The 17,006-nt window shown below is 47.6% G+C and overlaps 1 protein-coding gene across 5 annotated transcripts in view; it reads left to right on the forward strand.

The window, feature by feature from the left end:
• RAB11FIP4 (RAB11 family interacting protein 4) overlaps nt 1–17,006 on the forward strand; it is a 115,515-nt gene that overhangs the window by 83,892 nt on the left and 14,617 nt on the right. For 2 of the 5 annotated variants that reach the window (XM_074555177.1, XM_014269474.3), the window contains 3 exons: nt 11,537–11,760; nt 14,981–15,172; nt 16,682–16,816. In XM_074555177.1, the coding sequence (XP_074411278.1) occupies nt 11,537–11,760; nt 14,981–15,172; nt 16,682–16,816 (551 nt within the window). Of the gene's footprint in view, nt 1–111; nt 333–11,536; nt 11,761–14,980; nt 15,173–16,681; nt 16,817–17,006 lie in introns of those variants that run through there. The other 3 variants (XM_074555181.1, XM_074555180.1, XM_074555179.1) reach the window with 3 other exon arrangements.

Below are 17,006 nucleotides of genomic sequence, written 5' to 3' on the forward strand. Positions count from 1 at the left end.
ACCCAGGAGCGGGGTCGGGCGCGCGTCACTCACACCCACCGGAGCCCAACAGCGACAGCCCGTGTGGCGGGGCCCTTCCCGCCGCTGCCCGCCCGCCCACGGCCGGACCCGCGGTGGCGGCGGCGGCTCCCGGGTCCCCGAGGCCCGGCCCGGCCCCTCCGCGTCGCCCGGCAACGGCGGGGCGGGGAGGCTCCGAGTGCCGCCCGCCCTCTCTGCGGGCGGGGACGGGGCGTGGGGACGGCGGCGACCTCCCGGCGCCGAGCCAGGTACGGGCAGCCCGGCAGGAGGAGGAGGAGAAGGCGAAGGCGGGAAGCGGCCGTGGCTCCCGCGGGGTGAGGAGGAAGTTTGCGCCGGGGTTCTGGGGGTTTTCCAGCCGCAGCTCCGGCGCGGGCTCTCGCTCTGCCCCTGCGGGTAACCCGCGCCGGGGCTGCGGCGTGAGGGAAGGGGGATCCGTGAGGGAAGGGGGATCCGTGAGGGAAGGGGGATCCGTGAGGCCCCTCTGCTCCGGTGGGGATCCACAAGCGAGGGGGGAAAGCATCGCTGGGGTTTTTGGTGCGGTATCGGCGTTTTCGTGAAATGCATGAAATTGCAGGTGGAGCGAAACCTGCTGGGTTTTTTTCCTGTTTGCCGAAGGAGGGGATTTTCGCTCCGGAGTTGTGTGTGCTGGAAGGTTGGGCTCGCTATGGAAGTGAGCGGGTCCTGGAGATGTTGTTACACGGGAAAATCTCAAAGCGTCTGTGTCTCAGCAGCTGTGTGGGGTGAAATGGGGGAGTAGGGGAAGAAGCAGATGTCTCCCTCATAGCTGAGCCTCTTACAGCTCTCAGCTCTGTAACCTGGAGGTGCCCAAATACCTGGGATTTAAACCTTTAAAAGGGGAAGAGGAGGAAAACCGAGTACTTTTTAAGGATGAATGCAAGCAGGGGGCTTGCTCTGTAATTATTTTCTGTGGCGCTGGCAATGTGCTTGGATTGCCATTACTTATTGTTGAATGTTTTTAATACCCAAATGTGGTTCTGAATGCATTTGCTGGCTCCGGGATGCTAGTGACATAGGCACAAAAATATGATTTGTGGTTGGTGTGTGGCTGTCACGACAGCCTGTGCTGGAGCTACAGATGCTGCCTGGTGTGGCCCTGGTGCGGGACCGGCCGTGCCCCGTGGCTGAGGCGGTTCTGCCCCCCATGGCTGTGTCAGATGTGTTTGGCCGCATTTGAAAGCAGCTCACAGCAGAGATCTTGTAGATGTGAGCAGTTCCTGGCCTGGAGTTCGTCGTGTCCCTGAAATGGAGAAGGGCAATTGTGCTTTTCTGTTAGGCAGAAGTGACGTGTGGTTAGAGATCCCAGGGCAGGCAGGCGCCCTCATTGCTGGGTGCTGTGCTGATTTTGAGGTGGAATTTTAATGTTGCAGCTTTGGTAGTAGCAATATTTTCATTGCTTGTGGCAGATTTTTAAGGTTGGTGGCTTTGGGGGCAGAGAGAATTATTTATTCTCATGGTATTCGGCTGATTTATCTACTGTGGGTAAGGAGGAGGCACAGATGGGAGAAAACTTCTGAAATGGGTTCAGAATAGACTCCCTAAATGTGAACTCAGTGGTACCTGTATCCAGTATATTATATTATTACCTATATACCAGTATAATTTGTGATTATTTTGATCCTTTTGCTATGTTATCATAACTACTTCTGTTGAAAATAGTTTTATTCCATTCAAATTGCACATGAATGGGGGGATTGCTCCAGTGATGGGATTGGATTGCCCTTTCCCAACTTAAGTGTTTTTTCTGCCTGTGTTCCCTCCAATTTTTGGGGGAGGTGGGGAATGACTTGGTGTCACCACCAAATATGTGCAGTAGTGTGGAATATTCTTACAAGTGGGCACAGGGTGGAATTTCTATTGGCTGTTTGTTTGCCCAAACTGAGAGGAGCGTGAGCTGTACCCAACAAGATGTGGCAGCCTCCAAGCAGTTTCAAAACCATTTGTAATGGGTTTCTTTTAAGTTTGTTATTTGAAGAATTACTGCACACAGCAGCAAGTCTCCCAGCAGCCACCTGATGTGCAGATGTTTCTCAGCTGTGGTTGTCCTGACAGGGCTCCTACCACCAGGGTAGTTGGGGAATCTTTGCCATGTGCAAAACAAAACTCTTCCCATGCCAGAATAGCAGGGGTAATGGAAATGCTTTGCTCCAGTTATTGATTAACCAGTGCTGCTACATTTGTTGAGCATAGCTTGATCTTAACTTTTTCTTTAAAATAGTGTCTTAGTGACACACTTTAAGTTAAACTATTTAATAGTTTATTAATTTTATACATTTATAAAACTACAATAACTATTAATAAACTATAAATAGTTTATTAATTTTAATAGTTTATGAATGTATTAAATATTTAATAACTAGGTTATTAAACTAATCATAGGTTGTTTCTGAATTGACCATGATCCAAATATCAATATCTTCAAACGCTCACCATGTTTATGTAGTTGACCCTTAAAATTCTGAAATGCAACATAATAATGTCACTCCTTTTGTACTTTCTTCAGTCATTTAGGTTGATTACCAAACACAGGACAGGCTCTGTAAGTGCTTCCTGACAGCACAGAGCAGTGCTTTGGGCACTGTGTTGCAGCTAATACTGAATACTGCTGGTTAGTAGTAGGGGGTCTCTGCATATGACTCTACTTTGAATTGTGTTTTCAGTGTGCAGCCTAATCTTATAAAGGATTTCTTCTTGGTTCCCATCTGCTGTGTCTGTGCAGGTTCAAAGGTATCTCCTGCCTATGTGTATTTACTGTGTAAATCAAAACAACAGCTTATTGACCAAGCTAGGGTCTATGATCAGTGGGTCCTTAGTTTGTGTTTGTCATGTGTGCAGCTCGATGATGTGTGTGGCAGCCCTTCTGCAATGAAGTGGTTTAACTTCACTGTAGAAACTGAAAAAAGGGGGAAAAAACCCTGGAAAACAAGCACTTTTTCACTGAAAAAAAGAGCAGGTATGTGAGAAACTTTGTTTAAAAATAAATAAAATGTCTTATATAAATAGATGGGGAGGCTAAATATTTTTTTCAAATTCAGCACTTGTAATCTTTGCTGGGTAAAGGCTGCAATTCCAGTTATTCCTGCAGCAGAAATGCCTTAACCTGTGGTTTGCCCAGCCACCAGCTGAAGAGCAGCCAAAGTCCTGCAGCTCCTTTCCTCTCCTAATGAGGAGCTCTTCAGAGCTACTTCAGGATTTCTTAAACATGAAGTAAATTACCTTTTAGGCTTGTCTACATTCAGAGTGACCAATGAGCTCTGGGAAGTGTTTCTGTATAAACTACAGCAAAGCCACATCCTTAATGCTTTCCCTCTGCTTGCCAACATAAACTGCTCCTCATCAGGCATGGCTGGACTTCTTTCTGTGGTGGAGAAACTCGAGATGTTTCTTTACCTCTTGGGGTCTGAAATTGCTCCCATTCCCCGAGCATCCCTCCCTGCTGGGGGCTGCAGTGTAATCTAACCCGGCTGGGTGGCAAGACAGAAGTATGAGTTGTGGGACAAAAATCTTTTTTTTTCCTTTGCTTTTCTTTAAATGGCTTCATTTCCTTGTGTTTGCTGGAGACCAGACTTGCAGTAGTATAGAAAATAAATGCAAAAATTATAGTTTCCAAATTCCTTGGGGGAAGGGAGTTTGACCAGTGTTCCTGTGAATAATTAGCTTAGACACAAGCAGAACTGTTCCTGCCTGGGACAGCTTCTCCCTGTTCTTCACACTGTTTGTGCCTAATGGTGCTGTGGAGGTGCCAGGAGGTGCTTCCTCCTCCTCCTCCTCACCCAGGGGCTGGGGCAGCACTAGGTCAGCTCAGGGAGCTCTTCCCCACGTGCCTGCAGCACCCGCGGGCAGGTGTGATGCAAGGGTTTGTTATTTATCGAGGCCCCGCAGGGTGACCTTGAGGCTGCTGAAGGAAAACACGTTGGGTGTGAGCTCAGCTGTCCCCGAGCAGCCACCAGCACTGGCAAAGAGCATCTTGTAACTTGGAGCTGGTTAACTGGGGGTGTGGGCTGAGCAGTGAGTGCTGAACTGTGCCTCAGGCATGTGGACATGTTTTTGAAAGCAGCCTCCAGCTCTTTGTCAGCAGAGGTGTTCTCTGGTACCATTGCTTCAAAGTAACGTAATCTGACCATTCCTGTGACCCTTGGGTCTAAGACTGGTCTGTACTGGGGGTCTTTGGGTGCCTTTGACCATGAGCTGCAGCTCTGTGTTTGCTGTGTGAGCAATGCTGTGACATCTGGCCAGGGCACAGTTTTGCCACCAAGCGTTGCTGCCCAAGGAATGGTGAATGCTCTGCCCCCAGTGTGCCAGAGCTGCCCTCGTGCCCTGCTGGCAGGTTCAGCAGGGGCTGAGCCACACCAGGCAGCAAACCCTGCTGAGAGTTTGACATTTTCTGTCCTCCCTCCCTGATACTGCCGCTCTGACTTTAAAAATAGAATGAGATTGTCTCATCTCAAGGCAAAGGCTTCTCAAGAGGGTTCATTATGTCACATGTATTATCTGCTCTGCAGATCTTTTTAGGCAAATATGAGTTGGGGTTTTTTTTTTAAGTTGTACACCAGCTTTTATAAACCAATGTCTGCAGCACTCCCACACACAGCAGGAAGGTGATGCTGAGCTGCCCACAGCTCGTTTTACATACAGCTGAGCAGGGTGCCCTGTCCAGGAGGAGGGGTGGCAGGGGGTGCCTGCTGTGGGCTGTCCCAGCAGTTCACTCTGTGGGAAGGGCCGTGTTCCCTCTCTGAGGAGCTCTGGCAGCTTGTACAGTCACGAGCATTTCACTCTAGAAATGTTACCAGAGACTTTTCAGATAGGTCTTGTTTCTGCTCTTACTGGAGTGGGCAGTGGAAACTTGGAAGTTTCCTGTGTCATGTTTGTGGTGTGTTAGCTTGTTGCCACTTCACACCTTTTCTAGATATGTGAAAGAAAAAGGAAACTGTTGCAGTTCAGAGGTAAAAGTGCCTTAGACAGTGATGGAACAAAGTGCCAAACGATGGGTGGTGGGTTTAGATCTGAATTCTGCTTGATGTGCTGGCCCTGTCCATGCTGAAGGTAGTGCACTCTTGTTCCTAACGCTGCAAATGAGGATGTTTTTTCATTTGCAAAGGGATTCTCCTTGCTTTGATGACCCTCCAGTGATGGCTGATGAGTGTATGATAGTCCAGTAGTGGGGAGCAGCCCAGGGAGTGATGGGACACAACTTCAAAGTAAAAGGAAGAGCTTTTTATTTTTTTTTACTTTCTTCAGAGGATCAAATTAGCAGTCTGCTAAAGCTTTTTAATGCTAAAACTTCCAGAGCATAAACAATGACCTGTGAAAAGGAGTGCTTGGATCTGGACCCTGCACATGATGAAGTCTGGCATCTCCATTATGGCCAATTAAAGTGACAGCAGAGTGTAAACACTCCTGACTCCTCCTGGCTGCACATGGCCGTTCTCCTCTGCTTGGAAGAGGCACGATGTCACTTTGAACTTGCCAGCCAGGGCACAGAGCAGCCTTTCAGAACCTCTGTGCCCTCTCCTCGGGTGTTCAGCAGGAGCAGCCCAGAAGCTGAAGCTTGGTCTTCCAGTCAGAACCTACTGTCCTTGAACTGCACAACTGTAGGAGAGACAGAGGTTATCCTGCAGGGGAGGGAGGCTGGCAGTGCACTGCAGCACGGGCCTGCCTTCTCTCTGGGGACTTTTCACTGCCTTTCCAGGATGCTGTCCAGCACTCAGTCCAAGATCTGGATTTTAGGAATAATCTTGCCCCTAGAAGTTCCTTCCAATACTCACAACAATGTGTGAAGCTTTGCCTTAAACAGAGCTTCAAATATTAGATTTGAGTAAGTAAACAATCACAGGAAGCCGTTGTGTTGACCAAACTAACTTTTGGCCCTAAATAACTTCATACTTGAACAGCTTAGTAGAATATTAGTGCTCTGCATGCTGATCTTGAACTCGGAGAGATTTTATATTCCCAGTTATATGGGGAGACTGGGTGCTCTTCCGTGTTCTGCAGCAGGAGATGGAAGTGGTTTGTGTGACTTCCTCCCCTTCCTCCCTCCCCCATCAGCCTACCTGTGAGCAGCCTGCCCTCCCCTGTGCACAGGCACAGCAACCTGGGTGAGAGAGAGAAAGAAGTGGGCGAGAGCCAGATGTGGGCAGGAGGGAGCCAGCCGTGGGTGGGAGCTCACTCACGTCATGGACGCGGAGACACACGGGTGGTCTCACTTAGTGCTCCTACATTTTCCTCTTCTGTCTCTCCTGTTCCCGTCAGATCAAAGGGTAGATCAGCACCTCCCCACCTCTGCCTGACAACTGAAAAGGAAAGGAAATGCGCTGGGGAAAACCTGTGCTTTAAAAAGTGTAGCCCACTTGGTGTAAATATGCAAATGTTTGTAGAGGAGTGGCTGTTTCTACAACACATTAGGGAGAAATGCTTCACACCCTTCTTTGTCAGTCAGTAATTAAGAGAATACTTGCCTTCCAATGCAGTGGCTGCTTAAATAAAGATGAGAGAGCCTGGATTTTCTCTTATGATGGAGTGCAACAGTAAGTAACTTTCATCTGAGACCAAGCCTGGCACACCTCCACATGGCACCTCTTCCAGTTGTGGTGAGGTGACTTTTCCTGTGCTTTTGTTGGGAAGAAAGTGGCTGGGGAAGGTGCAGAGGCTCAGGCTTGTATCCCACAGCAGATTCAGCTTGTCAGAGGCATGATCCTGGTGAAGGAGGGCCAAGGCCCATCTGCATGTGGCATTTCTTGTTTCTGGTTGTGTGTGATGGGTCCAGCTCTTCCTAATCAGATTGCAGAGTGGTGGGATACTTGGATCCTCTTTTCTTCCCTGTTTCCTCTGGCATACTGTGAGGCTGTCTAAATGTCAGGGGTGCTGGTGATTTGGCTGTGATGGGAGTGAATTTTAACGAGGCTTGCTCTTCAGCATGAATGTATTGATGTAGGCATGTCATGTAGCCTGTCTGTCAGCCAAGTTTCTAGCTTTCAGCTGCTTTATATGCCTATTTTGGAGATTGCTTCCAACCTGGGAAAGCCCAGTCAGGTCACTGCAGGGCAAGGCAGAGCTGTATTCCCATACCCACCTAATGCTGACGCTGCTTTCCTGCCCCACGAGGATCAGAAGGAATCCATGGGAATCGCTGTCTTCTGGCTCCTGCTTCTGTTTGGGGTGGCTGTCGCAAAGGCAGGCTGGGCTTACTCATCTGCCTTCAATGCAGCCACACAAAGCCTCTTTCGAGGAAGGGAATTCATTAGTTTCTGTGAAGTGGCCTGGGATCTGTGGGCAGCAGGTGCTCCTATAGAGCAAACTGTTGCTGAATATTCAACAGTTGCTATACAAGCGTCTGGCCGGCTGCCTGTGAAGCACTTGGACTTATCTTGAGCATCCGATTGGATAAAGTGCAAACCACTTAGGGCTTTAAAGATACCCGCAGCTATGTTGTCTTGGTGGTGTTTTAACTTTCGGGGTTGGGTTTTCTTTTTATGAGAATCTTCCAAGATCATAAGCAGCAGCTTTATCTCTTTTGACTCACCCAACAAAGAAGGGAGCTGCCTAGGAGAATGACAACGCCGGTGATTCATATTCAAGTCGTCAGAACCTCATTCTCTTGGCTGGTTTCTGTTAATGACATGTGCACTGGAAACAAATGACTCAGGCTAGAAGTGTCTATTCATCTTTAAACTTCTTAAACTCTCCTTAATCTCAAGTTAGCTCTCTTGAGGCTACCTGAATAACACTTGTTCTTGCCAACCTCTAATTTGGTACATGAAATACTGTAGATATCTAAACTATGAAGGAATAATCTGAGAGGCTAATGTGTGCAATCAGCCTTTTTTTTTTTCACTTAAATTTCCTTAGGTGTGGTTTGTTAGCAGCTTGTGCTAGGTGTCATCATTGGAAGTATAGTTCTGTGAGAAACCATGATCACTGAACAATTACAGCTTCAAATAACTCACAGCTTTACTCAGGAAGGTGTGGATGCCTGTATATTGTTTACCAGCAACATGGCCTGATTCTGTTTTCTTGTAATAGCTTACTTAAACCTGTGTAAGTTGTTTTAAAGATGCTTTGTCTGTGTTCTCCTACTGATTATTTATGCCACAGAAGGAAAAGTTTTAATTCAATGTGTGACTGTGACAGTTGCACTGGAGGCTGGTTTCACCCAGGGAGCTGAAGGGACACCAGAGTGGTGTTGCCTGTTTCTGTGCTTTACAGGATCTGCACGAGGGGTCCCCATGTGCCAGGAATGTTGTATTTCCAGGGGGCAGGGATTCCACACCCCTGAGCTCGCAAAGCTCAGTGGCACAGCCTGTGGTTCTGCCCGCAGGGAGCAGACTGGAGCACGGTGGGCTGATCCTGGCTGCTGTGCATCGCCTGGAATTGTGTTAGCACCCATTGGAGGTGGACCTTGAGCACCTAAAAGCGAGAACTGACAGCTACTGGAGCTGAGCCCAGCTCCTGGCAGGGTCATTCGTGGTGCTGCTGGCTTTGGAAGGGCTGAGGTCTTCAGTGAGTGATTTTGCTGCCGGGTGCCCAGGGGGCAGCTGAGATGTGCTTCCTAAGCATCCACTTGGTTTGCATCGGGCACTGGGGTCGGGCCAGGTGTGTGAAGAGGGGCCGTGGCAACCTGGGATGTGGCGTCCACTGTCCCTCTGAGGGGGAGCTCCTCCAAGGAGCTGGGCTGGGCCCTGTTCTCCATTTATCCAGTCCCCATCAGTCCCTGAGCTCCCCCTGCTCGAGGGTGGGATCAGCAGAAGGGAGGACCTGCTTCCAGAAGGGGCTCCATGTCTGGCAGTGAGGCATTTCAGAGGCTGTAAAGCAGGTGTCGAGCTTATGATGGACCATCGCCTCCTCCAAAACCTCATTTCTTTTATTCTTCCTTTTTCTTTCTCTTTTTTATATATAGACATACATATACATACTTTTTTTTTTTTTTTTTTTTTCCCTTTCCCAGAAGGCTTTAAAGTGCAGGAATAGAGGAATTACACTTTGCAAAAGAATCCCTGGCACTGAGCAGGCTGGGGACAGTGAGTGTGTCCTGCAGGTGTAAATCAGCTCTCCCATACAGGTAAAGCTGTGAAGGTTGCCAGAATGGGACAGAGAGAAGTGAGCCCTCAGCCCATAGAGATGATGCTGCACATTTAATTGCTAATGGACTCTTCAGAGAGCACCTTAGCTGCTATTATTAGAACAAGCAAATGTGTGGTGTTACCTACAGGGAGCAGAAAGGGAGTCTTTCGTGATCTTCTTGACCTTTACTTTCTTGTGTTAATTTGTTTAATACCGGGGAGATTTTCCTGCTGTAAAAACTTGCTTAAGCAGGGACTTCTCCAAGATCTCTGAAAATGACATGCTTATTGGGAGCTTCAGGGATGCACTGTGTATTGCTTGCCTCTCTCTTTCCCTCCTGGACCAGACTTTTACCAGCTGGTGCAATTCCATAATTGCAGTCAGGCTTTATTGCATTAAACTTGCTAAGAAAATAATGTCTGTGCCTGTGGAGCTCAGTGTGGGGGAGGAAACTTTGGGAAAATGTTAGATAAATAAACACTTCTGGGTACTTCTGAAACATTGTAATTGCTCTTTGCAATCTTTGCTTTTCAACACCTACTAAAAGGACTTAGTGCTTGTGCTGTTTGGAGCTCCCAAGGTAATTTGCAAAGAGCAGCAGTGGCGTTGTCCCTGCTGGCTTGGGGAGGGTGCAGGTCAGGTGTGCTGGAGAACCCGGGGCTAAGGCAGGGCAGGTTCCAGGGCTGGTGTCTGACCTGGCAGACCCAGACTGGCTGGGGCTCAGAGCTGTGAATCTGATTGCACGAGGAGTGTGGCTGCAATGAGTACGGCGTGGTATGGACCAGGATAAATCCTTTGGGACACCTCTTGAAGCAATACCTCAGGAAAGTTTCAGGCACAATAAAGCTGACACAGAAAAGTGGGAGAAGGCTTTTTGAATAGTGCCAGGTGTTTCACTGACATTGCTTGTTAGTCTGGAAGGCTTGTTGAAAGCTCAGCTAGAAAAGCATCCAGGTGTCTGCTCTGAGACTGTACCTGGAGTTTCAAACACAGCAGGCAGTGCTGTCCTTTTCCCTGCTGGGGTATTCATTAGTTAATGAGATTTGAGCAGGTGGGGTTGTTTGGAATTTCTTCAGCCTCCATATGCTAGGAGATTTCAGAGTTATATAAATTGGTATTTCAGGAAAAAGGTGGTTGGTGAGACCTGCATTTCTAACAGGAGTTTCTGCAAATCTTGAAAAGCTGCAGCTGCTACCTGACTCTTTTCCTATTGAAGTAGAAAAGACAATTGGTGTCATCATCACAGAGCATCACTGTTCTGCAAAAGTGGATTTGAGCCTCCTTGGCTCCAGCAGAAGAGTGTCCAGAGGTTGGGGGGGTGGGCATGGAGCTGAGTGGTGCCACTGGGCCAGTGTCAGACGTGCTCACCAGCAGGGCAGGGGTGCTGGTGGTGGTGCCAGTGCCTTGGGATTCCTGGGTGGGAGGGCAGGTGTGCCTAAACACGAGGTACATCCATGAATGAAATGCTCCATTCCTTGTGCCAATGAACTCAGCTCTGAAAGCTTCTCTTGCTAGCAGTAGCTCAATGGTCAGGCTGCCTGTGGAGCTTCCAGATGAGCTTTGGAGTAGAGCTCTGAGTCAGGACTTGCTCTGCAGCTCTGAGTTGTGTCATGCTGGATGGGAATTGTCAAAGCTGCATTGTGTGGCTGCTTATCAAAGGATAGAGTAAAATCTTAGCCTTTATTTTTTCAATTAAGAATTTTTATTTGTGCCTCAGGGACAAGCAAATAGAACCCAGCTTGTCTTGGCTATTCTTAGTATTCGTGGGGCAGGAAGGGGAGGGAGAGGGCAAACAGCAAGAGCAAGGAGCTGCAGTAATGAGAATGATGTCTTATTTTAGTTGATGCTTAATCAAGACGTGTGGCTCCAGGAAGCAGGAAGAGATGATTTTGCCCTTTTTTCCTGCTCTCATATATCTTTGATTATCACCCAGACTTACCTTAAACAATTTAATGCCTGCCAATTCTTTTTTCATCTTACAAATTTTTGTCCATCCTCAAAGACAGGGTAAACTGTTGGGCTTATCTGATTTGCTTTTGTTTAATCTGTAATATTAATCAGAGGACTAACTCTTGGTGACTAATATATTACCATCTCTCAAAAAATGCCTAATTTTGTTATAAAACTTTGAGGATATTTATTACTTCAAGTACACTTTATTACATATTATTTAATGTAGTGAATTAGGGTAAGATTGACTGGGTGTTGTGTCCTTCTCTCCTGTGAAGTCAGAGGCAGTACATGAGCCCCTCTGGAAGGTACAGGCTACTTTATTGGCTTGCAGGAGCTGGCTTTGTAAAGCAGGTCAGCTTTTTGTTTTATGGCTTTTATTCAGTATGGCTCTTGCTTACCAGGGCATAGAGAGTGCCTTGTTGCTTCTCCTGTGTGTGCTGCACTGCCTTCAGGGTTGATCTGCACTGACTCCCCATTTTCCTTGTGCCAGGGCACTGAAATCCAGGACTGTGCCTACCTGGACAGCGAGAGCACGTCCAGCGAGCCGGAGCTGTTTGCGGATGAGGAGGGGATGACTCTGGCGCAGCAGGAGGTGCACCATGAGTCTGACATGGACAGCGCCATCGAGAGCGCCCAGAGCTCCGAGGCCTCGGACGTGTGTCGCAGCGAGGACAAGGACAGCGTGCTCGGCGGCCTCTTCCTGCCCGGGGACAAGTGAGTGGGGCCAGGGAGCAAGGAGCCTTCATGTGGCTAATCCCTCCTGGGGGAGGCTGAGGATGGCTGATGGATTTAGAAACTTAACATTCATTTACAGCATAAGGGGGATGGAGGTCCAGGTTCTCTAAGTGGCTTAGTCTCAGTCCTGGCTCCTTCTGGCACGTTCTGTGAGCACTCACAGGACTTGCATGTTGTGTGTTGAAGTGAAAGCATTGGGTCTCTCCAGAACAGATCACTGCAATAACATCCCCCAAAACATAGATTCTTCTCTGCTGCCATAAGCTTTATATGCTGGAATTAAAACAATACTTCTTCCTGCAAAGCAGTTCAGTATGGGGAATACTGCTGCAGTCTTTTGTACATCTAGTTGTGTGCCTGGTGTTGTGGGCTCTGCTGATTTGCTTTGCAATTTCGTGTAGCGAGTTAATTCGTTGTGTTTCTAATTTTCCATAACCTTTCTTGTGCAACAGTAAATTGTGTTTAACACGGGATGTCCTGGCATGTGTGTGTAACCATAGTTTGCTGTTAACACCAGTGTCTCTGTAACCCTAACTTGACTCTTCCCAGGTGTGCACCTGGGAGTGCTGGTTAAAGATGGTTGTGGGGAAAAAGAACCTAATTTGGCTTAATCCTGCTTTGAACTGAATTAATGCAGTCACTACCAGACAGAGCTCAGCTGGGCTTGCTTTGTAAGCCTCTGCCTTGTCTTCCCTATTTTTGGCCTGTCATCTTGATTTGTGCCTCTTGAGCTTTGTTCGTTGCTAAGGCAGCCTTTCTTCTCTCTCCTGGGCCTCCTCGGGTGCTCCCTGTGCTGCCTCATTGCTGCCCTCCTCCTGAATTTCTCAGCTGGCTGAGTTTTGGCCTTCTCCCATCCTGCCCAAGCAACCTCAGAGACTTTATCAAGATAATTACAGTTTCCATCAGCTCTTTATCAAGCTTGTCTCCTCTGCTTGCCATTCCCAGTTCTCCAAAGCCCCATCCTTGTGGTGACTGACTTTTTCCAGTGCTGTATTTAAAATGTTTTTCTTCCCAGCTGTGCCAGTCAGGCTCTTGTGAAGGAGGTGGGCCAGGCATTGTGCCTCCTGTACCCTCCTTCTAGGCCAGGCAGGAGCTACCAAGAGCTGCTGTGCTCTGATAGACCTTGATTTATCCTCTGAGACCTCCTCAGCTTTGGCAAATCTGTTGGGGAGAAAAAAGCATGAGAAGCTTCATGCTTTTGTGTTAAAAGAGGCAATAGAGCTATTTACTTTGGGCAATAGAGAGATTTACTTTGCTGCTTGCTGAAGAAGCAGGTGTGTTGTTATCAGGTGTATCAGGCCTCTGAAATCTTGCTCTGAAGAACAGATTTCCTTTGAAAACAAACCAAAAAAGCACAAAACACTTGAAAGTTCCCTTCAGAAAGTGTTAGAATGAGGAAAATCTGTCACTATTAGCCAGCTCCTTTGCAAATGACTGTGTGATTCCTAGGCCTCTGATCTTGGTGGAAGTGTTACAAGGAGCTTCTTCCCAAACTCACTTGGTGTAACTGCAGTTGAGATGCAAGCAGCAGTAGGATTGTAGGATCTCCCAAAAGCTTACCAATGCTCAGTATGTCCATGGCACACTTTATGAATAAATGTTAGTGTGATATGTTGGGCTTCTCACTAATCCCTCAGCCAAGTAGCCTTGTTAGATAAGTTTCATCTATTTCTTGTGTGAGTATTCCTGTCTTTATCCTTCAGTAGTGTGCCTGGCTTGACTTGCCCTAATTTCTGCTAATGTGAGTTAGATAAATGAGTTGCAGGTTATAAATGGATCTCATCAAAACAGGAGAAACAAAAGAGCATACATCTGAAATGTTGGCAGGCTTCCTCTTCTACTAATTGCTTTTGGAGGGAAGGGATATGCAAATGATGCTTGCAGCATCCACCAAAGGAACACTGGTGCATCTCTTGTTTACAGCTCACAAGTGGAGTATTACAGGAAGAGGATTCTCCCTGTAGAGAGTCTGAGAGGCTCAAGGCAGACTCAGAAGAAATTTTGGAGGAAATATTGTTGAGCTGCTGGAGAATAATGTCAGCTGGGAGTTGCTGTCCCAGGGCTCAGCTGATGGAGCTGGAGATACAAGCACTGTGCACTGAAGCAGAGGGAGAGAAAATCTTAACCTGATCTGCATAAAGTGCCAACAAATTCCATTGGTGCTTGGTCTGTACTGCAGAGAGGGAACAGTTGGGCTGTGCCAGGGCCTCACAATTGAAGCATCTATTTCAGGTCTTCCAGGTGTATTTTCTGTAGGAAGAAGTTTGTAACAACTTTTTTGTGACTTTACTGGCTTGTCTGTTTGACTGCCTCACCAAGGTGGGAGCTGAGTAAACCTGTGTAAAACACCTGCACTCTGCAGGTGCACTGCACAGGGCAGTCTGGAGTCTGGGCAGGTGAACCGTGTGCACCCTCTGCAGCCACCTTGCTCTGTTTTATTAGATTTGATGTGCTCAAAACTGCTCTGCCAGCTGCTTTCCTGTGGTGCCTGACTCTGCTGATCTGTTTACCTATGTGCTCTCTTTCTCTGAAGTCACAGGGTCCTGCCACTCCCTGCCCACTTAACATCATTTCAGGTACTTTTCTGGTAGTTAGACAGCCTTTTCTCGTGTTCCATATATCCTCTGCAAGACAGAATTTGTCCTGATGGAAGGAGGGGAGGAACCCAGCCTCCATGAGTCACATCAGGAGCTTTAGTGACTCTGGTAAGGGGTGAGCAGAGGTTTCTTTCTGACCACACAGAGGAGAGTGGCTGAAATTCCTGTGGTGTGGGAGAGGGGTATCTGGATTACCGGGAAACTCTCTGTGGAATAGAATGACAGCCTCTGTCTTATACATGTTCCTCTCACTATCCCATGCATTTCAGAGCTGTCTGCATGGTTCCTGCATTCAGAGCAGAAATCCCCATGTGGTCTTCACATGGAAGTGGTGGCTGAGGATCATCAAAGTGTGCTCTTTAAAGCAAAATGGTTTGTGTTGATCCAAACTTGTCACACAGGGACCTTGTTCATAGATTCTCATGCTCTTGTCTCTCAAGGCACTGTGTCAGCTGCACATCAGGTACATTGAGCACTTCAGGGCTTTAACACAAAGGTGGGTTACAGCTTCAAAGAGGGGACAGCCTGTGAAGGTGGAGGTTCCATATGAGGTGAGGTGCTATCAAAGTCGGCCTTCGAGATGTTTTGACCTCTTGTTTCAGGTCAAGTCCTCACAACCCTTCTGCAGCATCTGACCTCTCCACTTATTCCACCGCCTCCCTGATCAGTAATGAAGAGCAGTTTGAAGACTATGGGGAAGGAGATGATGTGGATTTTACTCCCAGTAGCCCATGTCCTGATGATGAGACCAGAACCAACGCCTACTCTGACCTTGGCTCATCTGTCTCTTCCAGGTTGCTCCTTATTCATTAACAAACAATTTTTCATTTTTATTCTTCTCTGACCATAGCAGAGTTTACACTGGTTAGGTAGACTCGCTTTAAAAGCAGAATATTATGAGGCATTTCCTGCCTTTTAATTGACAGACTGCATGTAATAATAAGTGCTATAGCAAGTATGTTGTTTCTGATAACCTCTGTTGGGTTCTGTTGAAATAACTGGGCTATTTCACTTGTAGAGATTTCTTTCTATTGCAGACAATAATTCCACAGTTCAGGGCTAGTACTGGAAGGGATTTGCTGCAAAGGAAACCAACTTCACATTATGTACCCACCCTGGTATAGTGAAGACTTACAAGAGAGCTGTTTCTGTTCAGCATTCTGATACTGCAAATCCTTAGCACTAATCTGTGAGGGGAACTGCTGCAATATGTTCAGGGGGTTATTTGAAACAAGCATCCTACTGACTTGGAATGTCTTGGGAAACATAAGCAAGGAGCTACTGTCTGTTAGGAGCTACAAATCCACAGCAGTGCCCTTGCCTCCTGCATGTATCCTCAGTCTCTGCAGCTCTTACCTCTTGTGGCCAAGGCAGGTCCAGACTGTACAGTCCTTCCCCCAGGCAAGGGAATGGGTGAGCAGGGTTGGGAAGAGCTGAGCAGGAAGATTCTCTAGGATTTGTCTGCTTGGATCAATAGCACACAGAGGTCTTGTCTTCATTGCTGACACAGGACAAGCTCACTGCATGCTGCTGTTCTGCATGCAGCCCCCCGTGCTCCCTGTGTTTGCAGCACTTCTGCAATCCTGCCTGGCCACGTCTCTCATGCATGCAGAGCCAGACCCCTCCCCACTGCCCCTTCATGGTGATGGCTCGTGTCTCACATCCCCTCTTTCCTCAGGTTTAAGCAGCACTTTCCATTCTCATTCCTGGGGCTCAGTGCACATCATGCCATCATTGCTTTTATTTGAGTTTATTTTCTCTTTATCATGCCAAGAGGTACTGTTATCTCCTCTATCGACCTGGGTCCACTTCTCCCTTCCTCCTCATTCCAGGGTTCCTGTCATCCTACCATCTGAGGGGGTTCATGTGACTTCCTACCAGACCACTCTCTTCATATTCCTGCCTTTCTCTTGGAGAGAAGACTCTTCAGGTTGCATGCCAGGCTCTAGTGGGAAGATGGGCAAAATGATAGGGGGACATTTCTGAGGTTGAATGTACTCATGTAGCTGCCTTTGCTATGTGCATCACAGTGGACCACATGTACCTTTTGCTGTTCTTTTGGTCACCCAAACTGATTCTTTCCACTGCCCCCCAGAAATATCCACATCCTCTGGAAGGCCTCAGCTCAGACAGGTGGACTTGCCCTAAGAGTAGCACTGGCCCTCATCAGCTCTGACATAGATGAGCTGTGGTTAGAGATGTTCTTCAAGTCTCTCATCTGTGATTCTGACACACAGTCACGAGGAAAACCTGGTGTGGGTTGGTTACTACAGCCAGTAACATCTCTCCTTTCCTGCAAACAGTGCTGGCCAAACCCCCCGAAAAATGAGGCATGTTTATAACAGCGAGTTACTGGATGTTTACTGCTCACAGTGCTGCAAAAAGATAAATCTCCTCAACGATTTGGAAGCCAGGCTGAAAAACTTGAAAGCAAACAGGTAAGCAGCCTATTGCACTGCTTTTGGCAATGCCCCCTTAACATGGGAATGGCTAATAGCAGGAGGAGAGGGAGAGCAAGCCTCTCCCTTCTGTATCCCATTCCTTCTTACAAAACAGTAAGAAATTTAGACTTGGATATGTAGCCCAAACCAAAATGCTGTTCTTCATCAGCTCTTAAATATTTTTTCT

Source organism: Zonotrichia albicollis, chromosome 19 (genome assembly GCF_047830755.1).
Source record: "Zonotrichia albicollis isolate bZonAlb1 chromosome 19, bZonAlb1.hap1, whole genome shotgun sequence".
Classification (NCBI taxonomy): Eukaryota; Metazoa; Chordata; class Aves; order Passeriformes; family Passerellidae; genus Zonotrichia; species Zonotrichia albicollis.